General features: G+C 39.4%; 1 protein-coding gene across 1 annotated transcript; it reads left to right on the forward strand.

Annotated features, from left to right (window-relative positions):
- The first annotated feature begins 599 nt into the window (after positions 1–599).
- On the forward strand, positions 600–1,357 carry LOC138877696 (uncharacterized). Its single transcript, XM_070157324.1, has 2 exons — positions 600–677; positions 989–1,357. The coding sequence occupies exons 1-2, from the start codon at positions 600–602 to the stop codon at positions 1,355–1,357; spliced, it is 447 nt and encodes a 148-aa protein (XP_070013425.1).
- Positions 1,358–12,081: the final 10,724 nt, after the last annotated feature.

The raw sequence follows: 12,081 nt of genomic DNA on the forward strand, positions 1-12,081 counted from the left end.
AATTATATGTGAACCCATCTTCAAAATAATGAGGAAGGGTGCTGGAACAAGATGGACATAGGATTATCAGAAAGCTTTCGACAAAATCAAGGAGTACCTGTCCACACCACCGGTCTTGGTCCCACCAGAGCCAGGTCGACCTTTGCTGCTCTATCTATCTATATTAGATGGAGCCTTCGGATATGTTCTGGGACAACATGATGAGATAGGGAGAAAGGAGCAAGCCATATACTACCTAAGTAAGAAATTCACACCTTATGAAGCACGATACTCTCTACTAGAATGCACTTGCTATGCTTTAACCTAGACGGCCCAGAAATTGAGGCATTATTTCTGTGCCTATACCACATACCTCATATCCAGTATGGACCCTCTAAAGTACATATTTCAGAAACCCATGCCAACTGGGAAGTTAGCCAAGTGGCAGATACTGTTAAGTGAGTTCGATATCGTCTATGTAACTCAAAAGGCAGTTAAAGAACAAGCATTGGCAGACTATCTTGCTGAAAATCCGGTGGGAGGAGAATACGAACCTGTAAAATTGTATTTTCCTGATGAAGAAGTGTCATTCGTACGAGAGGACATTACTGAAGTATACAATGGCTGGAGGATGTTCTTTGATGGAGCTGCAAATTTCAAAGGAGTGGGCATTGGAGCGGTTTTGGTATCAAAAACAAGTCAACATTATTCGGTATCTGCTAAACTCAGATTTCCCTGCACCAACAACAGGGCAGAATATGAAGCCTACATACTAGGGCTCAACATGGCAATCGACATGAATATTTAGGAGCTGTTGGTAATCGGTGATTCAGACTTGCTTGTGCACCAGGTACAAGAAGGGTGGGCCACCAAGAATTCCAAGATATTGCCATATCTGCACCATGTACAGTAATTGAGAAAAAGGTTCACGAAGATAGAGTTTTGGCATGTGCCCAGAATTTAGAATGAGTTTGCCGATGCATTGGCCACTTTGTCATCCATAATACAGCATCCAGATAAGAATTTCATTGATCTCATCCCAGTGAGAATTCATAATCAGCTGGCGTATCGTGCCCATGTTGAAGAAGAAACGGATGGAAAACCTTGGTTCTATGACATCAAGGAATATTTGGCGAAGGGAGAATATCCAGAGCGTGAGAACCAAACTCAGAAATGCGCACTTCGGAAATTGTCCAATCACTATTTCCATAGTGGAGGAAACTTGTACAGAAGAACTCCTGATTTAGGATTGCTAAGATATGTCGATGCAAAAGAGGCTTCTAAGCTACTTGAGGAGATACATGATGGGACATGTGGCCCGCATATGAATGGTATTGTCCTGACCAAGAAAATACTTAGGCCGGTTACTTTTGGATGACTATGGAGACAGATTGCATCCAGTATGTCCGCAAATGCTACCAATGTCAAGTGCATGCCGATATGATAAAAGTGCCGCCAAATGAGCTCAATGCCACAAGCTCACCTTAGCCATTCGCAGCCTGGGGAATGGATGTCATCGGTCCTATCGAGCCTACTACTTCAAACGGGCACAGGTTTATTGTAGTAGCCATTGACTACTTCACAAAATGGGTAGAGGCTGCATCCTACAAAGTTGTAAGCAAGAAATTTGTCGCAGACTTTGCCAAGGATCATATTGTTTGCCGATTCGGAGTTACCAAGTCCATTATCACTGATAATGATGCCAATCTCAATAGTGATCTATTGAAAACCATGTGTGAAACTTTCAAAATCAAGCACAAGAACTCCACAACATACAGACCTCAGATGAACGCAGTCGTAGAAGTCGCCAACAAAAACATCAAGAAGATAGTAAGGAAGATGGTAGAAAACCACAAGCAATGGAACGAGAAGCTACCCTTTGATTTGTTAGGATACCGCACTACAGTTCGCACATCAACCGGGGCAACTCCTTACATGCTGGTTTATGGTACCGAAGCTGTCATCCCAGCCAAGGTAGAGATTCCTTCTTTAAGAATCATACAGGAAGCCGAACTCAGCGATGCAGAATGGATAAGGAGCCACTATGAGCAATTGTCCCTTATAGAAGGAAAAAGAATGAACGCAGTATGTCACGGTCAGCTTTATCAGAACAAAATGTCTAGAGCTTTCAACAAAAGGGTCAAACTAAGATAGTTTGCACCAAGAGAACTGGTGCTGAAGAAGATTTTCCCACACTAAGATGAAGCCAACGGGAAATTCTCTCCCAACTGGCAAGGTCCCTACATGGTTTATAGGGTGCTAACAGGAAGAGCACTCATACTTGCATAAATGGACAGAGAAGTCTGGCCAAAACCAATCAATTCAGACGCAGTCAAAAGATATTATGTTTAGACTATTTACATTTCTTCACCATGATGTAATTAAACTATACATGTCCTGATTCTCATTTAAGAGGGGATACATAGGCAACCCTGTGGGTTCGGTCATATCATAATAAAATTTCCATTTTTCCCAGAATCAGAAACTGGGGTAGAATTTTGAGGAGGGCCCTCAAAACTTTGGAGCAAGTCCAGCCAATGCCATCGCATGCTAGAAAGTCATAAATTGGTTAAGAAACTAGGGCAGAATTTTGAGAAGGATTCTAAAAATTCTGAAGAAGGTTCAACAAGTTCGTTACTTGCAAACAGCTGAAGTATCATCTACCAAACTAGGGCAGAATTTTGAGGAGGACCCTCAAAATTCTAATACGAGAAAGCTGCAATGTCTCTGAAATGTGTTACAGTCATTAGTTCATCTAAAATTACTTGATATTTCACTATAATTTCTAAAACAACTCTATTCTCATCGATAATTGCATATTTTTGAAAACTCTATTTTTGTAACAGTCAGGTGTTACCCAGGGAAACTCAAACAAGGCCTCCAGAACGGAGCAGAGCAAGGCCAGCGAACAAAGGCACGAACCAACCTCCCCTTACGAAACTTACATTTTTTCTTTTGAGTGAAGGCACATCTGATGTAGCGATAGCATTCGCAAATATATATACATAAAGCAAAATCACTATCAAACGGGCCACCAGACACTGAACGTATCCCTAGCTAAGAAACATCCTACCCTTATTTGCTATTAGTTCTTTGCAAGGGACTAAGCCATGTTCCGAATCTTGCATGAGGCTAAGCCCTGCCTCCATATTTGCATAAGGCTAAATACTGCCTTCCATTTGCGTGGGACTAAGCCATGTCCCGAACCTTTCATGAGGCTAAGCCCTGCCTCTATATTTGCATAAGGCTAAGCACTACCTTCCATTTGTATGGGACTAAGCCCTGTCCCGAACCTTGAATGAGGCTAAGCCCTACCTCCACATTTGCATAAGGCTAAGCACTTCCTTCCATTTGTATGGGACTAAGCCATGTCCCGGACCTTGAATGAGACTAAGCCCTTCCTCCACATTTGCATAAGGCTAAGCTCTGCCTTCCATTTGCATGGGACTACGCCCTGTCCCGCATCCTGCATGAGACTAAGCTCTATCTCCCCTCTCGCATGAGGCTAAGCCATGCCTCCATATTTGCATAAGGCTAAGCCATGCCTTCCATCTGCACGGGACTAAGCCTTATCCCACATCTTGCATGAGACTAAGCTCTGTCTCTGATTTTGTATAAGGTTAAGCATTGCCTTCTCGTGGGACTAAGCATTGTCCCTCCTTGCATAAATGTTGCTATATTCCGGCACTATCTATTTGCTCCTCTTTCGGGCTAAACTCTGCCCTCAACCTCACAAGACTAAGCCTTGTCTTGTTGACTTAAGCATCATATTGTTGCATTTCATGGGCTAAAATATCGCCAACCTATCCAAAGGCGCCATAGTCTAAAGGCATCATCCTCATAGCCAGAAGACACCATGTCAAGGCCTGAGGATCTCTCGAATTTGCATATCATTATTCAAAGGCGACATCGTTCGGAGGCACCATTTTCATGGCCCGAGAACATCATTTTCATGGCTTGTGAATCCCTCACTAAACAATTCATGGCCCAGGACATCATGGTCTAAGGACATCATCCGCACCGTCTAAAGACAACTTTCATGGTCCGAAGGGAATCTGCATCGTGTTTAAGTTTCCGCACAAATACATGTTCATAGAATCTCTTTATCTGTAGGTGACCAGTAAGCAACCGCTATCCTAGCAAGAGCGACCTTGCTCCAGTTCCTTCAACTATCTCAAACTTGACCACTCTCTCACCCATCCCAAACTCTCGTGTCCGTTCTTGTAATGACTTCATCGATATATTTTCCAATGGATCTGGAACTACACATGGCCTGATTCCTACAAAATCAGGGATATGTAGACAGTTCAAAGACCAGAGTTCGGCCTCAACCTTTTAAAACATCACATTTGGTCAAAATTGGTCATTATATCTTTACCCGAGAACTCTTTTATCTTTCCCAGGTAAAGAGGAGCAGTTGTTGATATCCAATTGTTTTCCTATAATATTTTTGAAATGCATATATACCTTTAAAACTATGCATTAGCATCAATGGGTATATTTCCAGAATTTTTACATTTTTAAACTAATTTAACTCAATATTTTCTTCATATAAATAATTACAAAATTGCATCACAAATGATTTTAAAACATCTCTTGATTTAATATTACCATTTATGGTCTTATTAAGTTTCAATTATTTCACAAATGGCCAGATTTATACCTTTTGGTTACAATTGCACTGATTTTACAATTATAGCTCATGTACACATCACTTCATAATTTTGCCAGAAATTGGTCCCTTATATTTTTAAAATATTGAATAATTACTTTGAGGCACTTCTATGCATGAAATTTTTTTTTCTCAGTGTTAATTATTTTATAAAATAATTTTATTCAATTATTTGGGTATTTAACAAATAGCCTTTTAATTTCCCTAATTTTCGGACCCAAAAACCAGCCCAAATCCCTAACCCAATTCACCCTAGGCCCAAATCCAATTAGACCGACCCAGGCCCCCCTAATCCAGGCCGTTGATCTCTGAGATCAACGGCCCATATTGATTCTTACCAATTTTAAATCCAAACGACCCCCTCCTAACCTAAATCATTTCCACCATACCCCGTTGTCACCCGCTCTCTTCTCTCTCAAACTCTCTCTACCTAAAGCCTAATCCTCAGGCGTCGTCACCAGCTTAGCCTCCGTTCTATGATGTTTCTCTATCATCTCAGACCTATACTGGCCTCCTACTTGCTATGGTTCATTAGTTTCTTAGATCTTTGGGAAGATCTCAAGGGACCTAGGCAGTCTGGTTTGTACCTTTGATTTCTTTTCCTATTTCAGGCCATTTGTTCGACTATGAGTAAGAAGCCTCTCTTATTTTGATATGAATCCAAGATTTTCTAGACCTATGTTCTCGTCTCTGTCATGCTTTCTAAAAACCCTGGTTTTTTATCTCCGATCTTCTCAGACTTTTATAGATCTGAGACGAATCGAACATATCTCACATGTTTTCCTTGAGAGTTTCTAGTTTTCAACTGATTCCTCATTTTCCTAAACTAGGGTTTACCCTACGTCATCTTCTCAAAAGGTTTTTTGGACTTTTGAACGCTTAGTCGTTTGTTCTTAAGTGTTTTGACCGATTTATGCTAAAGTTATATAAGCCCTAAGTCGATTTGTGTTAAAACTCTAATTGTATGATGTTTTGCTTCGATTCTGAGCTTTTCAAAGTTACCAGTCGTGTTGATTCATTCTGTATTCTAATTTACACGTCTTTCCTTAGTCGGATTCCTTACTTTGTGATTTTGTATCCTAATTAACCTCTATTAGGTTTTTGAATTATTTTTCGCCAAATTTCTCTGTGTCCCTAAAGTTTTATTCAGCCTATTTTATTTATGGAAATTGATATTGTAACGACCCGACCGGTCGTTTTGAGCATTTGCACATCGCTCGCTAGTTTTTGGGCATGACTAGCCTCATGTGATGTATTATGACTTATGTGAATCGTTGGTTTTGGTGTTTAGGTTAATCAGAATGAATTTGGAAGAACAGTTCTCAGTTTGAAGCTTAAAATTTGAAAGGTTTGACTAAGTTTTGACTTGTTAGCATATGATCTTAGATTGGAATTTTTATGATTTGGTTAGCTCCGTCAGGTGATTTGGGACTTAGGAGCATGATCGGAATGTGTTTTGGAGGTCCGGAGTAAATTTAGGCTTGAATTGGTGAAATTGGAATTTTGGCATTTTTCGCTTTATAGATGACATTTTGATACAGGGGTCGAAATGGAATTCCGGAAGTTGGAGCAGGTCCATTGTGTTATTTGTGACGTGTGTGCTAAATTCAAGTCATTCGGACGAGCTTTGATAGACTTTTTGATCAAAATCGGAATTCGGAAGTTTTTGGAGTTCTTAGGCTTGAATCTGTGGTTGATTTGATATTTTGATATTGTTTTGAGTGATTCGAAGATTGTAACAAGTTTGAATGATGATATGGGATGTGTTGGAATGTTTGGTTGGGGTCCCGAGGGCCTCGGGTGAGTTTCTGGTGGTTAAACAGATCAAGTTCATGTTTGAAAAGTTGCAAATTTTCTGGTTTCAGTTGCAGGCATTTTTGTTCTTCGCGATCGCATATGAGTGTTCGTGATCGCGTAGGCTCAGTTGGGTAGGGGTGAAGAATTGTCCTATGCAATCGAAGAGGTCAGGTCGCGATCGCGATTGGTTGAGAGAATGTGCTTCGCGAACGCGTGGGCAAAGTCGCGTTCGCGTAGAAGAAAGTGAGTTGGCTAGGTTGTGCTTCGCGATCGCGTGTGTTGTTCCGCAATCGCGTAAGGTTTATTGGGGTCAGTCATCATTTGTGCTTCGCGATCGCGAGGCAATTTCCGCGATCACGATGAAGGAAATAACTGGGCAGAATGTTTAAATTTAAAATTGAGGGTTTAAGTCCAATATCACAAAAACCATTGAGAGCTCGGAAGAAGGTGAAATTTGAGGAGATTTTCAGTGGAGCAACTGGGGTAAGTATTCTTCACTCATATTTGGTTTAATTCCATGATTTAGTCTTGAAATTCATCATTTAATTTGAGAAATTAGAGTGGAAATTGGAGGAAAATGGAAGAAAAGTTTGAGAATTTCTTTTGGGGATTTGTGGGGCCATTTGAGGTTCGATTTTGATGTTCTTGGTATGTATGAACTTGTGAGAGTGTAAGGATTCTATTGGTGTAATTTTTATTGAATTCCAAGATGTGAGCTCGGGGGTCAGGTTTGACCAATTCGGGATTCTTGGTGTAAATTGGTTATTTTCGAGTGGATTTTGTTCCCTTAGCATATTTTGATGGTATGAATCTGATTTTGGTTAGATTTGGAGCAATTGGAGACCAATTCAAGGGGCAAAGGCATCATGGGCTAGACTTTGGACCGGATAGAGGTAAGTAATGATTGTAAATGTTGTCCTGAGGGTATAAAACCCCGGATTTCACATCGTTGTGCTACTTTGAGGTGACGTACATGCTAGATGACGAGCGTGGAGTCGTGCACCATTGGGGATTGTGACTTGGTCCGTCCCGTACAACTGTTAAGTCACGTATTTGATTGAAAATTATTTGATATCATTGTGTTTCGAAAAGTATTGCTATGTTTTGGGTGGAATGCCATATTTGGGCCTCGTTCCAACTATTTTGGACCCTTATTGGGCTTTTTAACTAGTATTGCTATGTATGTATATATATGTATATATGTATGTATATATATATGTATATATATATATATATATATATATATATATGTATATGTATATGTATATGTATATATATATGTATATGTATATGTATATGTATATATATGTATATGGATTGGGCTGCATGCCTATATGTATATGTATATATGTATGTATATGTATATATGTATGTATGTATGTATATGGATTGGGCTGCATGCCGCAGCGATATATGGATCGGGATGCACGCCGCAACGATATAGTGCTTGGGTTGTAGGAGCCCCTCCGGAGTCTGCACACCCCCAATGAGCGCAGTCGACTATATATATGGATCGGGCTGCATGCCACAGCGATATATGGATCGGGTTGCACGCCGCAGCAGTCATTATATGATACCTATTAAGCGTGAGTGCTGAGTATGAGCACTAATTGATAAGAGTTGAGTCATGAGTGACTGAGAGGCTTGCTCGAGGGGCTATATATACATGTATATGAGTGATGCTTTACCTGAGGGGATTGTTTATGTACTTACTGTTTTTCACTCCTCCTTAAAGTGAGTTTCTGTTGAATATGTTGATTAAATTACTGCTTTCACTCATCTTTAGACCGAGCCTCTATTGAAAATGTTAAACAAATACTTTAAACAACTTTCATTTAAACTGAAGTTTTACGAGGCGTTCGGAATTTAGTCACTGATTTGGCTTTGTTACTTCCTTAAATATTTCTTGTCCTTACTGTTGGTTAATTACCCTTAATTAAGGGAAGATTATGTTGATGATTCGTGTAATTGGTTCTGTGATCTTCCCTTGATTAACTGAAGTTGATTCTCGTACCTTATTGGCTCTACTCTTGAACTACTATATAGACTCCTCTGTTTTACTTCTCAACACACGAACATCAGTTCACAACATACACGTACATTCAAACTTTTCTCCTTCTTTGCTACTTGTGCTACTTGTGATATTATGGGTCTAGTCGGCTAAAAGCCAAGGCTAGATATTAGAACTACACTTGCTTTATATTCTGCACTCTTTTTTCTTCAACTGGTATGTCTCTAGTTAAATTTGAAACTCAAACTCTATGTGTTTCATTCCTGCACTAATTCATTGACTATGAATTTAGCCTATCCTCTTATTTACTTCTTTGCTTAGCAAGCCTAAATTCTACCCTGTTCAATGTATAACTAGAATGTCTACACTTCACCAGTTATCTGATGTTTGGCCAGCCTGTTTGTGATTTATGTTTAATCCCTTAACTATGTGATCATGTTGGTTACTTAATGCATATGGTTGATCCTACTTGTGTGTCTAATTCTGTCCTCTACATCTTTGCTCCATGTCTTAGTTGCCTACTATCCTGGTTAATTTGTTAAGGCTATAAAGCTCCTAAGTGTTCTATGCATATTGTTGTCTACATGCCTCCATGCACCCTATTCATGTACCCTCAATGAGATTCCTATATATTCCCAATCCCTTTTACCCCTATGTGCAAACCTGTTTGCTGAAGTGTCTGTGAATCTGAACCTTCTATGATTGATTGGCTGTCTACTGAATTTGCTCTCCTCATAACTATTTTCAAAATGTTATCAATATTCTTCTAAAAACTGGTTTTCATTCCTAGAATTTTCTTAAAACTGATCTATTCCAGAAAATCTTTTTCACTCCTAAAAAGTTATCTTCATACTGTTTTCACTATGTCTTTCAAACTATGTCAAGCACTCTCACTTACTCTTTGGTTATTAACTTCTGCCCCTCTAGTATGTGTACTGCTTAGGGATCCTTGAGATCTCTCTGAACTCTGGTAAATCAGGGTTGGCTCTTCCACACTGCACATAACAAGTCCCTATTTGAGAAAAGTCTTGGTGTAAGCACTGCCCGGGATCTTTGAGGTCCTTCCTTAGGGAACTCTGACACACCTGGACACTTGTTGGCTATGAGATTTCTGAGCATTTGACACTACATTGAAGTCCTGGAACTCCCAGGTTTATTTTAGGCCTGCTTCAGGCTCCATATAGTATCATTTTAAATTTTATCTGTGTAATTTATTCAATCCTGGTCTATAATAATTATTTGTAAATAGATATTGGGGTAACTAGTGAAGGGGAGGGTTGCTGTGTGATTATGTGGGGTAAATTGGGTAGAAACCATGCTTTAGGTGTTACATTATGTTGAGTTATTGTAGAAATCATGGTCTAGGTTTGTATGAAGCATTAGATATCATGCTTTAGGATTGCTATGCTTACTCGCATTAAACCATGCAAAATTTGTGCATTAGATACCTTGATTTAGGACAATCATGTTTATTGTTTCTGCATATCACATGTTATAGTTCATCATCTCACTTCTGATTCTGTATAAGTCGCTATCACTTAGAAATCCTACCATTAAGTTACTAATATTGTTTAATAAAATAACCTTCTCCATGTGCATTAGAGATCCTTTTTTAGGACTACACGTGCATTTGCCTTGAGACATGTCGCTAAAATAAATAGGTTAAAACACCTCACACATATGTATCATGTCCTGGTATGAATCAGCATAAAATCACCTGCTATAATATTCATCACTTAGATCAGCATGCCTATAGGATGAAAGAACTTTAAACTGTTCAAGTAGTCCCCAGATTGTGACTGCATATACACACCTAGGCAAACCTTAGGTCGTTAAATAACTGTGAAACCAGTTCTGTTTATATGTGAAATTGTCCAGGCTTAACGGGCTATAAAACCAGTAGGCAAACTGGTTAGGATTCTGCCACTTCCCTTAAAACAAACTCTGCATATCCTGTATCTGTAACATTCATCTAGATATCATATTTCTAGGCTTTCTGAACTTTTTCAAAATCAGCTGCTTGAGACGTGCTGTTTATTTGCCTATGTATCTGTGGAGGTAAATATGAGCCTTTACCTGCTTCCTTAATTAACAGTCCTATGTGTTATTTGTTGTCGCCTAGACTTTTCCCTTTTAAATACCTTAGGATTGTCTAGAACTGCCTAAGTCTAGAGGTCCTAAATTCCTCCGGGGCCACGAGGAAGGGACGGGTAACAGCACGCTTAGAGGTCATTAATCAAACTCGCTTATATAACCATTAAGGGGGTAATGGATAGTAAAATGATATGATGACATGCACGTTAATGTCACGTGTAGCCCCTCTAGTTAAGGAGGATTACCGGGAATTTTACGGATTGATCCTATAGGGTGATCAACTTAGGATTTCCATTTCCCAATTCCTAGATGTGTTTAAATTATATAAACTTCTCTCATATATGTGCATTGGAACATCTCAACTTCCTTGATCATATATGTATTTAGACTGTGAAAACAACCTTTATTTGAAAATATGTGCTAAGACTGCTTACTTGTTAATTGACCAATTCACATAGTTTATGTTCAGTCGGGACCCACCGTTGTTGACCGCAGGGGTGCCTAACACCTTCCCCTCAAGGTTATTTCGAGCCATTACCCTAATCTCTGGTAATGCAAAATGGTTACATGAGTTAATTGCTCTAGGTGCCCTAACGCACCTTAATCCGTTAGGTGGAGACTCTTCGAATACCCAATTCCCAAAAGGAAATGAGTTGTTCCCCCATGAATGTCGAAACCCGGACTTCCCCGCAAAAGGGAAAAAAAGGGGCGCGACACTTACAGCATACGAAAATGCTAAATTGTACAAGAAAAAGACAAAAACGTGGCATGACAAGTTCATCCTCCATAAAGATTTTTGTCACGACCCAAATTCCACTAAGGGTCGTGATAGCATCGGACACCACTGTCAGGCAAGCCAACCAAAATACTTAATTAAATTCTCGTTTTAATAATTTTGAAAATTATAATTTTCCTTCAATTTTACCAGTAAAAGATAATCGTTTCAAATCAAATATGAATATTAAGTAGTTAATACAAGATACCCCATAATCATCCCAGAACCGGGTGTCACAAATGCATGAGCATTTACTAGGGAATAAAATACGGTAATTGTCCCGAATACAAAGTGGACAGAAATGAAATAAACACTGTATAATACTCTGAAGGGGACTCTGCTGGTTGCGGGTCATTTCGATAAATGCAGCTCACCTAAGTCTCCATATAAATCATGCCGCTATGCCACTAAGCCACTAGCCACATATGAATCTGTGCAACAAAAATGCACAACAAGTGTAGTATGAGTACGAAAACAACGTGTACCCAATGAGTATCCCATCTATTCTCGAAGAAGTAGGGACGAGAGGTCGACTTCGACACTTGCTAGTGGTCCAATAGTAATATTATTAATGCGATGAATCTCGGATTTCTTAAGAACAACAGTAAATTCAAATAAGTCACAAAACAGGTAAAAGTTCCTTTTTATTTAAAAGTCTCCGAGTTCATAACCCATTCATTAACAATTATCTCAAGTCGAGGAGAGCAAATATCAATATCAATAAATCTCCAGGCAAGCAATACAAGCATGCGC

This window comes from Nicotiana sylvestris, chromosome 9, assembly GCF_000393655.2.
Source record: "Nicotiana sylvestris chromosome 9, ASM39365v2, whole genome shotgun sequence".
NCBI lineage: Eukaryota > Viridiplantae > Streptophyta > Magnoliopsida > Solanales > Solanaceae > Nicotiana > Nicotiana sylvestris.